A 16,849-nucleotide genomic window follows, 5' to 3' on the forward strand; every position below is an offset into this window, starting at 1 on the left:
CCTCCGCCATGCAGGGGGCGCACTCGCCCATACCCGCCGGCGCTCTGACCGCGGGCGACCCCAACCGCCCGCCTGTGCAGGGGGCGCGTTCGCCCAGCACTGCAACCGACCCTAACCTCCCGCCTGTGCAGGGAGCCCGTCTGCCTGGTACTGCAGCCGCGTAGGGACGCCCGCCCAGCACCTTCAGCGTAGCTGCCGACTCGACCCGCCCGCCCAGCGCCGCCGCACCGCACGGGACTGCTCCGCCCGTCTCTCCCCTCATGGCAGTGGGAGCCGGAGCGGATGCTGCCTTGCCTGCGGTAGAGCACGCCAGGGCGGATGCTGCTGATGCCCCAGGAAGCGTGGCCGGTGTGGACGCCCTTGCCGCGGCTATAGGGCCCGCAGCCATGGCTGCAGGGGCTGCTTCCGCCATTGCAGCCGGGTTGGGGATGCTGGTTGTCGCCGCCCCACCTCCGCCTCATGCCATGGTTCCCACCTCAGCCCTCGCTGCCGCCCTTGTCGCAGCCCGGGTCGCTGCTAAAGAGGGCATGGCCTGCATGCGTGAGGCCGCCATCGCCTGGGAGCGCGAGCGTGATACGGCTAATGCCTTGGCCCGCCAGATCGCCGACGCGGAGCAGCTCCTCGGTCTCCCTGCCTCGGCCGACGTCGGGGCCACGTCCTTCGGCTCGACCGGCCACCGCATGGCTCACACAGCGGTGGTCCTCTGGCACGACCCGATCGACCCGCTCATGGCCTAGCTTCACTACCAGGCCGGGGGTGTTCAGAACATCCGACTCCTGGTCTCGGTTGTCCTCGAGCCGGAGTCGCCATCCTTCGCCGCTACGCCCTCGATGACCATGTCCTCCTCGATGCCGTGGGCGCGGTCCAGACCGCCTCGTGGCTCCGCCTCGACAGCATCGTCCTCTCCTGGATCCTGGGGACAATCTCCCTGTACCTCCATGACCTCGTCCGCAACACTTCGATCGCTGACGCTTGAGGGCCAGTTTCTAGGCAACGCCGAGGCCCGGGCTTTGCGTCTCAATGCGAGCTTCTGGACGTTCGTCTAGGGCGACCTCTCCGTCAGCGAGTTCTGTCGCAAGATGAAGGGCATGGTGGACTCCCTCGGCGACCTTGGCTGGCTCGTGGAGGACCGTATCTTGGTCCTCAACGTCCTCCGTGGGCTCAGCGATGGCTACGCTCACCTCCGGACGTGGATCACCCGTCAGCGCCCCTGTCCCACCTTCCTGTAGGTCCGTGACGACCTCGTCATGGAGGAGCTCCAGCAGGGAGTTCAGGTCGCATCGGCCTCCGTGCCAGGGTCATTGACTTCCTCGACTGCTCTCGTCGCTACTCCCCCACCACGCCCGTCCACTCCGTCGTCGTCGTCTCTTCTTGGTCTTCCTCCCTCGGGCCGAGCGGGGGTGGGGGGGCCGTGGCGGCCGCCGTTGCCGTGGTGGGGGACGTGGTGCAGGCTGTGGGGGCAACACGACGCCGACACCTCCACTGGGTGCACCCTAGTCATCCTTCCACAACCCATGGTCGGGGCGCATCTCCATGTGGCCGTTCCAGGCTCCCGGTGGTGAGCCTCGCCCACCAGTGGCCATGCTCGTTGGTGCTCGCCCGGGGTTCCCATCAGCGACCCCGTGGGCGGTGGGCGGCACCTCCCAGCGCGTACTCTACGTCCACGTGGCTCGGGCCTGCCGGTTGGGACCAGGCGACCTTGGCCAACTTCTTCAGCACCATGGCCCTGGCCTAACCTGTTGGGCCGGAATGGGTCGCCGACTCTGCGCTACTTACCACACCACTTCGTCTTCCTCTCTTCCTTCGTCCATTATGGTCGCCAATGGGTCGTGTCTTCCTGTTACATCTGTCGGTGATGGATAAGTCTCTGTTGGCTGGTGGTTGTGGGCTGCAGTAGGCAGCACATGGTCCTTGTGTCACAGCATAGGACAGCAGTTAGCATCTATAAGACAGAATCCTTGACTGCTTTTAGGACAGCAGTTATCAATAGCATCTTAGACTAGCATGTTGGCATATGCTGGCTGGTTAGCAGCCCTATAAATATGTATTCCCAACCCCTCAGGTTGGCATAGCATTGTGTGAGAAATAAACCCAGAAAATTGCCTCAACTCTGTGTGCTATCCTCTCGATGAGAGTAAGGATCCTGCTCACACCTAGAGCAAGGATCCAGCGACTAACAGTCGGTGCCGTCGCCCCCCATGGCTCTTTTTGTCTTCCCGACGTTCTTGTTGCTCCTTCCATGGTTCACAACCTTCATTCAATTCATCGTTTTACAGCTGACAATTCCTGTTCTATGGAATTTGAGTCTTCTAGTCTTACTGTGAGGGATTTGGCTTTTCGGCGTCCTTTGCACCGATGTGACAACACGGGGTCCCTTTACACTCTTCGCTTTCCGGCATCTGCCTCGCCTTCACCTGTTTTGTCAGCTGCCTTCGCCACTACTACTTCCTCCACTACTTGGCACTGGCGCCTTGGCCATCCTAAACGTGATGCCCTGATGCAGCTCAGTCGTAGTTCTAGTATTTGATGTACTCGGCCTCACGATGAGCATTTGTGTCATGCGTGCCAACTGGGCCGTCATGTTCGTCTTCCTTTTCATAGTTCTCATGCGGTCTGCATTTTTGACCTTGTACATTGCGACTTATGGATTCTGGATACAAGTACTATCTTGTGGTGGTTGATGATTATTCACATTATTTCTGGACTTTTCCTTTACGTGCGAAGTCTGATGCTTTCCCCTTGATCCTCCACTTCTTCGCTTGGGTGTCCACACAGTTCGGCCTCACCATCAAGGCCGTCCAGTGTGACAATGGTCGGGAGTTCGATAACTCCACCTCACGTGCCTTCTTCCTCTCTGACGGTGTCCAGTTGCGCATGTCTTGCCTGTATACCTCCTCTCAGAACGGCAAGGTTGAGCGCATGATTCGCACCACCAACGACACCGTGCGCACTCCTCCTTCAGACCTCGCTTTCGGCTCGCTTCTAGGCCGAGGGCTTGCACACCTCCACCTACCTCCTTAACCGCCTTCCTTCTGCTGCCTGCCCAGCTCCCACGCCACATCACGCTCTTTTCGGCACCCCTCCTCGCTACGATCACCTTCGTGTCTTTGGGTGTGCGTGTTACCCGTACACCACCGTCACCGCTCCTCACAAGTTGGCTCCTTGTTCGACCCTCTGTGTCTTCCTCGGATAGTCCCCGGATCAGGGGTACCAATGCTACGACCTTACCTCTCGTCGCATCCTCATCTCTCGCCATGTGGTGTTCGATGAGTTTGTCTTTCTGTTTTCCACCACCACAACTCCTGCCTCCAGCCCGGACCTTGACCTATCTTCTATGTTTCCCACTAACCCGGTGGTCGAGCCACCTTTGCCGTTGTTTCCTGCAGGTACTGCTACGCTATGCCCCTCGTCGGAGCCCTGCCCCAGCCCGCCGGTTGCCCGTGACACCACGGGGCCTGTACCCGGCCTGGGCCTCGAGGGGTCACCTTCCGGGCTGGCCCCTGCGCACAACACGGGTCTCGGGTCGACGACTCCGACTCTGGCCCCACCGTCACGCTTCGCCCAGTCGGTGCTCGTTTACCAGCGACGTGCCCACGCCGCGGGTCCCGGACAGGCAACTCCGGCCCCACCGGCACGCGCCTAGCCGATGCGTGTCTACTAGCGACGTGCCCGACTGGCGCCGCTGCCTCCGTCGGCACCGGTGGCCCGCCTACGCTACTGGCGGCGTCTTCTCCGCCAACGACACCGACACTGTCGCCAAGGCCCCCAGCTACCCGTGTCGCGACGCCGGTGTACCACCCTTCGCTTCTTCACCGACACCCGCATCATGTTCACTCGATGGTGACGTGACAAGCGGCTAGTACCCTGCAGCCCCAGGCTTTTGCGGCGATTTCCGGGGACTCGCAGGTCTCCTCGGTACCCTCTTCCATCTGTGAGGCCTTGCTGGACCCTCACTGGCGCCGAGTGATGGAAGAGGAGTACGGGGCTCTCCTCGCCAACTTGACTTGGGATCTAGTGCCTTGTTCGTCGGGCTCGAACATTGTCACTGACAAGTGGATCTGGACTTGCAAGCCGAGCTGACGGCACTCTTGAGTGCTACAAGGCTCGCTGGGTTATCTGGGGCTTTACTCAGCGCCTTGGTGTTGACTACGACGAGACTTTCAGCTCGGTGGTGAAGCCAGCTACCGTCCGCACGGTGCTCTCACTGGCTCTCACATGCGGGTGGCACGTGCATCAGCTAGACGTCAAGAATGTCTTCCTGCATGGCATTCTCACTAAGACAGTCTACTGCAGCCAGTCGGTGGGGTTTGGTGACTCTTCTCGTCCAGACATGGTGTATCGGCTCAACAAGTCTCTCTACGGCCTCAAGTAGGCCCCTTGGGCGTGGAACCATCGGTTTGCTGCTTTCCTACTGACCCTGACCCTGGGGTTTGTGGAGGCAAAGTCAGACACTTATCTGTTCATGTATCACCATGGCGCTGAGACTGCGTACCTGCTGCTCTATGTTGATGACATTGTCCTCACCGCCTCCGGTGAGTCCCTCCTTCGCTGGATCATCGCCTCTCTTCAGCAGGAGTTTGCTATGAAGGATCTGGGTGCACTCCATCACTTCCTTGGGGTCACTGTTGACCCTCATCCTGCCGGGTTACTCCTTCACCAGCGGCAGTACACTCTTGATATCCTTCGCTACCTCCGTGGCACCATCGACTTCAGCCTCTACCTTCACCAGCGGTCGTCCTCCACCGAGCTCGTTGTCTACACTGACGCCAACTGGGCCGGGTGTCCAGACACTCGCCGCTCCACCTCCGGCTATGTCGTCTTCCTAGGCGGCAACCTGGTGTCTTGGTCGTCCAAGCGCCAGTCGGTCGTCTCCCGCTCCAGTTCCGAGGCGGAGTACCGCGCTGTTGCTAACGGCGTGGCTGAGGCTTCCTCGCTCCGGTAGCTCCTCGCCGCGCTCCATAGCCCTCTCTCCCAGAGCGTGCTGGTCTACTGCGACGACGTCTGTGCGGTGTACCTCTCCACCAACCCGGTCCAGCACCAGAGGACCAAGCATGTGGAGATCGATCTACACTTTGTTTGGGATAGGGTCGCCATCGGCGATGTTCAGGTCCTACTCGTCCCGACCACCTCCCAGTTCGTCGACATCTTCACCAAGGGTCTCCTGTCCTCGACTTTCATCGAGTTCCGCTCCAGCCTCAACATCACCAGTGGCTAGTTGCGTCTGTGGCGGGGCTCGTTTGTTGTACTTCTTTTCGTGTTCAGTCTGCAAACTCCGCTGCGCTGGTAGTTCAGACTGCGGGGGGGTGTTAGAGTAGAGTATTGCAGGCCCATGTGGCTAGGCCCATGTATGGCAACTATATTGCCACCCTGGTTAGGGTTGGCCCAAGTAATGAAACCCTAATTCTAACATGAAACATCATTGTTTTTAGGTCGAACTTGGTCGACCTGGGACCGACCAGACGATTAATTGTGATTAATCGTCGACCAGGTCGATTAATCAACCCTGGTTGTCCATCTGGTCGTCCATGTATATCAGGACATATACCTATATATATACCTCTCTCTATATATTATATCATAAACAATCAAGCAAGCATCAAGACTGCATTAGTGTTTACCTGAAAACACTGCGAAACATTTTATATGCTAGCTATCTTTGATCATGATTTCCTGTGTATGAAACATTTTATATGCCAGCTATCTTTAATCGTGATTTGCTGTGTATGAAGAAACATTTTATGGACTTGGTGTAAGTATAAGTAAACTATATGTTGTGTCCAGTCTTCCTTGGCAGGGCTTGAAAGCAGCCACAAAGAAACAGAAGTATGACAAAATAAGTGAGAAGAAGCTTTCAACTCCTATTGAGGTTGTTTAAGCATTTATGAATGTTAAATCCTTTGATATCTTTGACAAGATGAGTACTCATAAGTTTTATTATTATAGGCTCTATGTAAATCCCACCCTATGGAATTTGCTTCCTATTTCAACTACTGCCATTCTCTGACATTTGATCAGCGTCCCGATTATAATTTCTTGAGGCGTACCTTTCGAACATTATTTGACCGCGAAGGTAAACATTTGGAATTCTGGTGTCCAATGTCCCGTCATATCATATTATTAATGAAAAGCTTGTTAACTTGTTTATTATTTGATCTTCTCTAGGCTATCAGTTTGATTATGTGTATGACTGGACTTTGTTGAAGTGTAAGCAATCCCAGAAGGCTAAGGCTCAACAAGGATGCTCTGTAAGTTCTGCTTGTTTTTGGAGTTATAACTTCCCTCAGTATTTCATTTTCCTTTAAAATATGTTGGAGGTTTTCAGAAAGTGATATCTTCTAATATAGATTTGATGCAACAAATGAAGTTTATCTTTTCCAATTGTTTTAGCAGTTTTGCTGATTGTTCTCTACCATGGCAGCATGATGTAGGCGTAAGCAGCCGTCCAGTTACAACGAAGGTGGACAAGCACCAAGGTAGGGTTTTCAAATTGCTTTCTATCTATTGTAGTATAAAAATAGTGCTGTTTATAGTCATTTTCCTCTTCTACAATACATTGTGCTTTATGGATTTCAAGTTTTTCTGTATAATTCTTCTGTTTTGTGGTGTTAGATTTTTTTTCCAAGACAATATACTTTTTTAGTTGTAACTTCTATAGGATGTCTATTCACAGTGGCATGTTTATAACAACCTTTTTCAGTTGGTGTTGCACGCCCAATTGACGCTTCAGGTCTGCTTGAAGCAGAACAACGCCCGGCAATCAGAATGCAATTCAAGTGTAGTGCAGAAAACAGCCGTTCAAATAATCTGCATCCTGAGAGATTGGTAAGCCAAGTTTAATTAATGAGTGTTGGATATAATCTTGATGTACTTATCCATAATTGTTTGGTGTGGAGTCTGAGGCTATGAACTCGATATACACATGAGTTTAGAAGTGTTGCACTGTTAGCATGTAGTAGTGCACGCTGGAGAGCAGTTGCATTGGAAGTGGTCTAAGCATGCATTAGTCCTAAATTAGCTGTAGAGATAGTGAATAAGATTGAGTGAATAAATCATGTAGGTTGAGTTACAACATCTACATGTACGTGGTTAGACCTGGGATTGGATTGGCTTTAGTCCAATATCCAATTGGATTTTGGCACTTGGGCAGGGTCTTGGGGCATGCCAAGGCTGTTGCTGACGCAGAAGGCGAGGTCGTGGAGGCCAAGGTGGCCATGAGACAGCGAGCGTGGAGGACTCGTCCTGGGACCAGGACACGTAGCAGTCGCCATGGGTGGTCCGGGTGTCCGTGTCACTGCGGGCTATGCAGCACGGATACGGATACGTGTATTGGTATCGGAAGGTATTTTTCTAGAAAACAGGATACGCAGATACGTTTTACTATTTTTTTAATAAATTAATAGTAATACAAATAAAAGCTATGAAAGTCTAAAACTTGTAGGTTTAGCACTAGCACTCACTTGTGCAGCACTACCAAATCTGGAGAGGCCATCTATTGCATGCAAGCAATGAAGCATGGGCAACACTAATGAAGGAGAACCGGGGAAGTGGGGAGCAAACAGAATTAAGAACTGCAGAAGTAGAGTAGATAATGGGGAAGGGGATGTACAGGCAGAAGTAGAGTAGACAGCTTTGCTTTGCTGCTGATTCAAATCATCCTCTAATTTGCATCCCCTGCATCATGGGAGCTGGCCGGCGCCGTGGCGGACTGGTTCGTGCTCCCCTGCGCGGCGGTCTGCAGGAGGAAGAGAAGTCGATTGATGACATGGCGATGATAGTCGGTGAGCGGTGGTGCATCCCCTGCGCAGCGGCGGCGCGCGTGTACACAGGAGGCTGTGCGTGGGGGCGGGGGCGGAGGCTCGTCTCCAGCGATCAGGTCCGGAGGCTCATCGCCAGCGGCCTGCAAGCGGGGGTGGAGGCTCGTCGCCGGCGAGCAGGGACGACCGGACGAGGCGTTCGTGCACTCGTTCGCTGGAGGCGACGCGGCTGCGCGAGGTGCGGTCATCGGGGCTAGGGCGTCGGGGACAGGAACATCGTTTTTGTTGGGCTGGGCCATATCGAATACACTGATACGTATCCAGAAACATACTCAAATTTCAGGAAAATTATAAAAAACAGGATACTCCACCGACACGTGTCTACCGCGTGTCCGACGCGTATCCATATCGGATGCGTATCCAATACGCGATACGCTCCCTCTGCCACGTATCCGTGTAATGTAGGCTGCGGGAGAAGCCAGCATAGAGCAACAAATTCCTGCTCCTCAGCTTCAGTCTGATTAGTGGTGGAAGCTCTGTTCGGATGTTTGCAGCAAACAGGCAACTAGTATTGGATGGATTTGAATTTAGATGGAGTTGGATTGGATATCTCCACTAATTATTAGGATTGGACTGGATAGGAGCACAATTTTAATTGGAGGCTGATTGGATTCTTCTAATTGGATTTGGATGTCTGTCCAATCACAGGTCCGTGGTTCCCACATCAGTGACATTTGTAGGTGAATGTGGGTAGTGTCCATTCACATGTCTATATGTGGTGCACACATCGGTGACATTTGTAGGTGAATGTGTAGTGCACTCATGCTAGTTGACTCGTGAATTTGCCTTGTAGTTTTGTACTATAAATATTGAGAACACAAGGCAAAAAAAAGCAGTATGTAGGCATGTAGGTTCTATGTAAATGGGTGTGACCGTGTTCATCCTCCATAATTGTCTTGAGAACGAACTATACTAAAAGGGCTTCATGAGTGTGAGTTTCCATAAGTTGTGTGCACTGGGCACTTTTTCAGAGAGCGTGACAGAGATTCAGCTTCAACTAGGAATGTTCACCTTTCTGATTGTTGATGATGCTGAACTTTCTAAAGTTTTAGCATATGCTGTTATTTTTTTCTGCTTGTATTATCTTTACGTGCTATTTGAATTTTAGAGTCAGTTTGGTCTTCATCACAGGTCTATACATTTTGTTATCCGTTAGGCTTCAAACTCTGTTTTACATTTCTTTGTGGTATAATAATGTCCCCCATTTTTCACTGCAGGGAGTTGCTGCTAGCTCTAATAATGCATTGCTGCAATCCACGTCACTTGGCCATGCTGATGCTCCAATGAACAATGCGACACATTCGAAAACGCAGGGGTCTATCGATCCACACACTCGTGGAAGTTATAGTCCAGGGCCCTCTAACCACATTTAACCTTTTGGATAGTTCGTAAAAGCTTGCGGGTCCATTCAGTAAATAACTGGTGAGATTACCTTTGATGCTACTACGTCTCGCATCTTCTGTGTAGGTTGTATTGGTGTTTCACTGCTTACATGCGGCTCACTTGAATATTGTCTCCTTGTAGTTGGTTATGGATCTAAGGTGCATGCTGGTAGTGTTTTAATGCTTGCAGGCTAGATTGTAATGATTGCTACTGTGATCGATTTCGCACTGAGCAAGTATCTGGGAGATCAGATGAAAAATATGATCCAAAGCAACCTTAATCGAGCTGGACCAAGAGATAAAATGTTCCAAAAAAAAATCAATTAAAGAAGTGAAATGCAGAGCATAGCAAGCAAAATAGATAGTTAGGATGTCAAATGTCCACTGAACTACCAAATGAACATGAAAATAATTAGAGGGAGAATGCAGATTGACCTGTGGTGTAAGAAAAATATCATGACAGTCTGGAAAAGGTAATTTGTGGCAAGACTTCCCACCAAAAGTACTTTGTAGTGATGTTGATTATTGAACGCTAGCCAAGGGAACTCTAGCTCAAAATGGAAAGTGGTGGTTGGTGTAGATCAGGAGTATTTCATGTGGCATTCGGATAGTATTTAATGCTTGGAGGATTATAGATGGATACACCAGTATACTCAACAAAAAAGAGTGAAGGGTAGAGAGATTAGTTGATTTTGGTCAGGTTTTAGTTGTACCGTGATTCGGTGATTTGAAGACGTACCTCAGTTTAGAGTTTGGTCAAACATACTTTAGTTTAGAGTTGAGTCAACATAAAATCATAGACCTTAGGTACACATCACAACATGATTGGGTCACACTTTAGCATATTTGAGCTACCTGGTTGGTGGCCATGTCTAAAGAAGCGTTTTATAGGACTCAAAAACCTCATATAAGAGTATCGCTACTCCTGTCAAGATTGGTGAGTGCATGCGGGCTATAAAAGTTGGGTTTGAACCATAAGGAATTATATTGCAACAAGTTCTAAGCATGACTACAACTAAAACGATCACTTGATATATAGATGTTCTAGCGCTCAAACGATATGATCATGTTTGTTGTTTAGAATTTTTCTAAACATGTCATGTTACCATTCATTCATTATTAAAAGTTTTTGTATTTGGGAACTAAGCTCAATCCTAAACAAAAATTTGGTGTCCTGACAAGATTTGGCCTCCATTTGTTAGTTGCTTAATTTTTTAACATTCACCTTTTGTTGTAACAAGATTTGTTTTTTCTTACAAAAATTTTGGTTAATTCATGGGAAGAAATTCGGGCATATAACTAGTGTCACAATAAGATTTCAGCTTGGCAAAACCTGGACAGCATTAAATAACCCCTTTTGTGAAGTGATGTTTTGTAGGTGGTATGGTATATTTAAAATAATTCCTGAGTCATTATGAGGTTTCTAATTAGTGAAGAAAAGCCTTATTTAAAATATCTGAATAGGTTCAAGCCACCTCAATCCGGTGGAAATCTGGAAGCCTTTAATTACTAGTATGGTTGATCCTAGCAGTTTTACCATGCACATAGAATCGTCCATGCGTAGATTATGAGTTAAATCACAATAATGGTTTAACTATGAGGCGACAATATTCAGAATTGGGAAATATCCTTTTAGGAAGTAAGATGTTTGGTTGGAAGCACATTAAAGTCTAGTTTTCAAAATTTTGGTAGGTTAACCAGCTTAAATTTGGTATGATTCAATTTTTTTTGCTTTGAGTGAAATTCATTTCCTTTGTGCAACTTGGGGTGGTTTGTTGACCTGACCCTACATATCCTTACCTAATGTTTGACGTAGCTAAAATTGGCCTGTAATCAATTTTTGCTGATAGTATTACACTGAGGTTTACTTGGCGACTATTAAACCACTATTTTAATTGTTGTTTTCATGGCATGAGATTTAGGGAGACTTATTTTCAACGTCTATTTTCATGGCATGGGATTTAGGAAGACTTAATTTTAACTGCTATTTTCATGGCATGTGATTTAGGAAGGTAATTGTTCATTTCTTTTTTTGATTTAAAAATAATAATAATTTTAGCATCCATGGACTAGAAATTGTAAGATATAATCTGCTGTCCCCATTCTCTTCTCTTCCTAATCAGGTCAAAGACAGGTAGATAGTTCAGCTCATGGCTGTCCAAGTCTTTGTTCCTGTAGCTTGGTTGGCAATAGGCCATACCTATGTACCTGTAGAAGTACACCAGCTGTATGGCTGGTACTAGAGTAGATGATGGCTGATTTCAGCCTTGTACCCTAGGAGTATGCAGTAGGTAGAATTGTACCTTAGAAGGTACATGTATTGGTGTATATAAGCTAGCTCAATGCAATGGAAGAGGCAGTCAATTTGCCACATACTCAGAGTTTCAGTTTCAGTTCAAGTCTGAAACTGAGTGTGTGCTGTGTGTGTGTGTGCTGAAGTAGCTCAAGGCTCTTCTTCTACCTTGGAGCAGGGAAGAGGGAAAGGGGAGGAGAGCAGGTGCCGCTCACCTCGGTGCAGAGTTCTTGTGCCAACAGAAATTATGTAAAACCTGATTTAGTACAGCTGGGGAAATATACAGTGGAAACACCTTGGTCGAATCATGAAAACTCCTAATAAAAACATACTAACAAGTTTTTTTTAATAAAAAATTTAAACTTGGCACCATAGATGGAACTTGTCTCAAAAGTTGAGATGAACAATTGTTTCTGAAAAATTATATGAAAATGACAATTCTAGTGTGTGTGCACTAGAGGACAAATCTCTTTTTTTGGCTTCTAGTGTATCTGAAATTTGTCATTTTCCTCTGGATTTTGAAACAATCATTTTGCATCCCAACTTTTGTGACAAAAAAGGATCTATGAATGTGTCAAGTTTTGAATTTTTTTTTTGGGTAAACTTCGTAGTATGCTTTAATGGTTTTTTTCACTATTCCCTCAAGAAGGTGGCTTCCACTAAATATTTTCCTGATTTAGTAATGCCACTTTTTTGGGGGCAAACTTTAAGAGATAATTTTGTTCACCAGCAGACAAACCAATGTTTCTGTGGCACTTTATTGGGTATTATTCCTGAATTTCTTTGTGACCTGTATATTTGCTATTGTAGGTTGCCTGATGTGGTTTCATGGATGCATTCTGGACAAACATTCAATGCCATTGCTGGAAATAGCTGTCGGGTTTTTATGGGGACTTCTGTATTGCTTGAGGTGATTACTACCAACCAGAAATATGGTTGATGCTGGTTATGAAATCAGCATCAGTTAGCTGTTCTGGTTGATTTTATTCTTTTCCATCTGTGGATAATATGAAAAGTTGCTTAGTAATGTCAGATATCTGTTTTTGTGTTCTACATGAGTGGATACATTGCAGGGTCCTTTACAAATATATAATGGTGCTGTATTCTATACAATAATGAAAATTTGGGGTTTCACCATGATAGCTTTCATTCATTTTAATATAGACCAACAGCAACAGTTACAACTTTTTAAATTGTATAAGGCAAGTTACTTTTGCTATTTGTTGCATTCTATTGCAAGTAACTGGAATAGGATTTCTCGCTGTATTTTTTCTGACCATATTTCAATTTGATGCTGTCAATTTACTTGCAGAAAGTGAGGTACTATCTGACTTAGATTGGCTGCAGGTTCCACTGTGTTCAACACAATCAATGATTGCGAAGAGGTATCTGGGAAGTTTATGATTGATCAGCATACACGATCATTGATATATGCATGCATCAACTAGGATAGCACCTCTTTGCTGAAAGTGACGTCATATTCGACTAGGATTGGCTGCAGTTTTTAATGTGTCTGACACCAAATCACCATACAAAAACCAGAGTTGGAAGTTTATGGTTGGCTGATTCATTCATACATCAACTAGAAGAACCCTCTTTGTTGAAAGACTGTCATATTCTACTTGGATTGGCTTGCAGCTTGCAATGTGTTTGATACCAAATCTCACCATACAAAGACTGAAGAGGTCCGCGAAGTTTATGATTGATTAGCATCCATGTATATGACTTCAACTTTCAACAAACACATGTTGTGGCCCTTGGGCTCGAGATAAAAAAAAGGTTAAAACTTCAATCCACAACGATCTGGCTGGGCAGAGGTAAATATCGTGCCATGTTCCTTCCATAGACATGGTGACATTGTCGCTTGTGTTTCATTTGAATGAGAGGATTGAATATACTTCTTATAACATTGTGAGGAAGTTCTAACGCATCTTGGTTTTTCCTGCTGGTGTTTTTTTGGTTGGCATTCTCTCTCCAACTGTCATGAAAATAATGAACTGTACATAAATTCTTAAAGGGCTGTTTAATTTTTGAGGTGAAATGAGATGATTTACTTGATCAAAGTGTCCATATTTAGGTGTATCATTTTTCTGAGTGTCCAAGTCGTGCCTAGAACTGTGCGACGTGTAACAGAGCAGAATGAAGTCCACCTTTAGTCGGTGATTATAATATTCCTGGTTTAACTATAGCCGACTTTTTGAGTTTTTTCACAGCTGGAGCCATCTCTGTCTCTATAACTCTGGTTCTTGTTTTCAAGATGGAATGCTGTTGCAGGGCGTCTGAGCTCATTCGTGTGGCTACTCCAGTTCCTTGGCAAAGTCGATGTTGTCGACGAACACCTGCATTATGATATATATGGACACTGTAAGAAGTTTTTCCCTAAAAGAGCAAAGAGAGTCGTTCTCCTATATTGACCAAAAGATGGGTGCATTGGGATAGTACCGATTTCCAGCCATCAGGGTCCAGGATGGATGTGATCTTTGTGTTGATCCCCGGCAAGGGCCCCGGCTCTCGCACCACCTGCCCTCCGGACAGCTTCACCACCTCCGCGGTCTTGTAGACATCATCGGTGCCAATGGCAATCTACTTGAACTTGGCATCGTGTGTCCAGAGTTAAGCCTCTCGACTGCTGAGACCATATCGCTAAGAAAACCAAATTGCACACCTGGGCATATGCATTCCCCTTGGCATACTCGGTGACACCATAGTTGTACGTCAGCTCCAGCACCGCGTTCCTGTCTTCAGGGCCGTAACCCATCATTGCCACCGTGTACTGCAGAAGCAGTTCCGGGGAATTAATTATGTTCGGCAGTTAATAACTAGTTATATTCGGCAATTAATAACTAGCTAAATCTAAAAGATTGATGGTTTCTGCAACCTGATCACCTTGTATTCAGGGTTATCTCGCTTCAGGAGCAATTCCATGCCGCAGGCCTGCGGTTTAGGCGAGAAGAGACTAGTGAGGATTTTGTGGACAACAAAGCATATGGAGCGTATAAGCCTACTACTACTACTACACCTACGTACCTTCTCATAGAAGCTTATGGCACGGTCAAGGTCGCCGACGCGGAGCATCACCTGGCTCAAGGGCTCCGGCGTTCCAGGCCTCTCGATGATCTCAAAGATGTAGCCGTCAGGGTCCTCCACGAAGGCGATGACGGTCTTGCCGCCCTTGACAGGACCAGGCTCCCTTGTGACCTTGCCTCCCTTTGCTCTTATGAGCTCTACTGTCTTGGCCACCTGTTTCACTCAAATCATCCAGATTCCAAGCACGGTTCTAGTATGTCAATATAATAATTGAGGCAGCATCTCAATTCTGACCGATCGATGGAGAAGTCTTAGGTTTGCTATCTTACATCCTCAACTCCGATACCGAAGTGGCCAAAACCTGCGCCAACGTCATATTTGTCCACCCCATAATCTGCAAATTAATTAATTCTGCAAAATCAGGAACCTGAAAAACTGCAGACTGTAGAGGTCACAGGGGGAACTGTGGCTGATGCCGAGTGTAACAGCACTGACTGTATGTGAGCTCGACGACGAAATGCGATTCCTCGGGGCCGTATCCTAGGAACGCGTTGGTGTACTTCTCCTCTGGTATGTCCCTCTTCCTGAGCAGCTTCATCCCCAGGCACTCGGTGTAGAACCTGCATTGCATTGTATCAGCTGTTTCAGTTGGGACTGCAGAGCGAGCTGGTGACTTGTATTGTCGTAAGGTAACGAGATGTACTTGATTGTCTTGTCAATGTCGCCGACCCGGTAGACGACGTGGAGGAGCCGGCGGTTATCCTTCTTTGCCCACGAGAAGGCCTCGTCCGTGGTGGCGAAGGTGGCCGCCTGCGCGGCGTCCGCCGAGGCCCGGAACTTTGCAGCGGCGCCGGGCACGTTCCTGGTCAGCCTCAAGGGCACCTGCTCGGACTGCAGCGCCGCACCTGCTTGCGATTAGGAAACAGCCAAGAAAACGCAACCGGTCAGGATATAGCTGCGCGGCTACTGCTACAGTCGCGTGACGAGCGGTGGTCACCTGCGGCAGCGGTGGAGAGGAGCAGCGATCTCCGGGGAACGGGCGTGGCGGCGCAGGCGACAGCCCCGCGTCCGGCGGCCACCTGTAGAGTCCTCATTGTCTGCTGGTCGACCCGGTTTGCTTGGCGCGCCTTCCTCGTGCTATCCTTGATTCCAGGCCGCTCGCTTGGGTGCAGCGATATGTATTTGCTGTGGACGGCTGTGGACGCTGCCAAGTGCCAAAGGCCGTTGGGAGACTGGACCGGTATGAAAAGAGCGGTTGAGCTGGTGATGACACCTGTCAATGTGTGGGGATATGGCCTATGGGACCCGCGCAGAGCCGTAAAGCTGGATTTCGCAGGATGTTTGATGACACATTGACACGCTTGACAGCGTGCGACCGCTTTAAAATCACACTATGGCCTTGTTGAGATACACCCAAAAACCCAAAACTTTACAAGATTCTCCATCACATCAAATCTTACGGCACATGCATGGAACATTAAATATAGATAAAAAAGATAACTAATTGCACAGTTTAACTGTAAATCACGAGACGAATCTTTGAAGCCTAGTTGCTTCATAATTAGATAATATTTGTCAAATAAAACCGAAAGTGCTACAGTGTCAAAATCCAAAAAAAAATGGATCTAAACAAGGCCTATGTCTAGGGAAGGCATCAAGGTTAGCCAATTCAATTTCAAATGACTCAAAACGTTCGATTTCAAATGTCTTAAGTCAAGCGGAGCCCTAGCCTATGTGACGACTCAAACTGAAGATGCTTAGGGCACCAGCAAGAGTAATAGTTAGTTACTAGCTCTAGACCAACTATCCAGTAGTGTTAGCTTTCAGCAATAGCTCATGGTATGATTAAACCAATGTGACACTCTTACATGTTGTTGAAAATGTGTGCATGAACCTAACTTTTAATCAAGAGTAAGATTTTCTCTCTCTTCTATTAAAATATAAAAAAAATATTTAGAGGTAGCTTATGAGTCACCCATTGCGAGTGCCCTCGTAATCACAAGCTATGTGATTAGTTGTTGGGAATATGCCCTAGAGATAATTATAGAGATGGTGATATTGCTATGTATCTATGATATATTTTACTTGTATGGTTATTCTTAAGTTGTCTCTGATTAGAGTTTATGTAAGGACACACATGAATATTAGATCAGCACATGTATTAGTTGATGACTATGTTTCACAACTCATAGACATAGAGATGTCGAACTAATAATGTGGGCACATGTATGATATGGGGCTGGACTGACCCGACATGAGATGTTATTATCATTTCTATTCACATTATGTATGTTATGTCCTTAGACCTGAGATTGTTGTATATATTCAAGATG

General features: G+C 47.7%; 2 protein-coding genes across 6 annotated transcripts in view; one reads left to right on the forward strand and one right to left on the reverse strand.

The window, feature by feature from the left end:
- The window catches only part of LOC8080405 (casein kinase 1-like protein 3), a 44,732-nt gene extending 31,055 nt beyond the window's left edge, over positions 1-13,677 (forward strand). For 2 of the 5 annotated variants that reach the window (XM_021459958.1, XM_021459955.1), the window contains 8 exons: positions 5,782-5,866; positions 5,944-6,070; positions 6,163-6,245; positions 6,419-6,473; positions 6,698-6,822; positions 9,032-9,236; positions 12,300-12,399; positions 12,837-13,677. In XM_021459958.1, the coding sequence (XP_021315633.1) occupies positions 5,782-5,866; positions 5,944-6,070; positions 6,163-6,245; positions 6,419-6,473; positions 6,698-6,822; positions 9,032-9,187 (631 nt within the window). In that variant the 3' untranslated portion in view covers positions 9,188-9,236; positions 12,300-12,399; positions 12,837-13,677. Of the gene's footprint in view, positions 1-5,781; positions 5,867-5,943; positions 6,071-6,162; positions 6,246-6,418; positions 6,474-6,697; positions 6,823-7,147; positions 7,320-9,031; positions 9,237-12,299; positions 12,400-12,562; positions 12,692-12,801 lie in introns of those variants that run through there. The other 3 variants (XM_021459957.1, XM_021459956.1, XM_021459959.1) reach the window with 3 other exon arrangements.
- LOC110434927 (probable lactoylglutathione lyase, chloroplastic) lies at positions 13,622-15,680 on the reverse strand. The gene is made up of 9 exons (XM_021459960.1): positions 15,514-15,680; positions 15,220-15,421; positions 15,012-15,136; positions 14,846-14,910; positions 14,517-14,729; positions 14,376-14,423; positions 14,155-14,262; positions 13,932-14,072; positions 13,622-13,828 (listed from the first exon to the last, which is right to left on the reverse strand). The coding sequence occupies exons 1-9, from the start codon at positions 15,608-15,610 to the stop codon at positions 13,787-13,789; spliced, it is 1,041 nt and encodes a 346-aa protein (XP_021315635.1). The 5' UTR covers positions 15,611-15,680; the 3' UTR covers positions 13,622-13,786.

This window comes from Sorghum bicolor, chromosome 4, assembly GCF_000003195.3.
Source record: "Sorghum bicolor cultivar BTx623 chromosome 4, Sorghum_bicolor_NCBIv3, whole genome shotgun sequence".
Taxonomy (NCBI): domain Eukaryota; kingdom Viridiplantae; phylum Streptophyta; class Magnoliopsida; order Poales; family Poaceae; genus Sorghum; species Sorghum bicolor.

Bases quoted from the DNA above. Each gene is read 5' to 3' on its own strand.
- LOC110434927 (XM_021459960.1), bottom strand. From the start codon at position 15,610: ATGAGGACTCTACAGGTGGCCGCCGGACGCGGGGCTGTCGCCTGCGCC. The intron at 15,137-15,219 runs GTACATCTCGTT...AATGCAATGCAG, and splicing joins GACATTGACAAGACAATCAA to GTTCTACACCGAGTGCCTGG. The intron at 14,911-15,011 runs GTCAGTGCTGTT...ATTAATTTGCAG, and splicing joins CGTCGTCGAGCTCACATACA to ATTATGGGGTGGACAAATAT.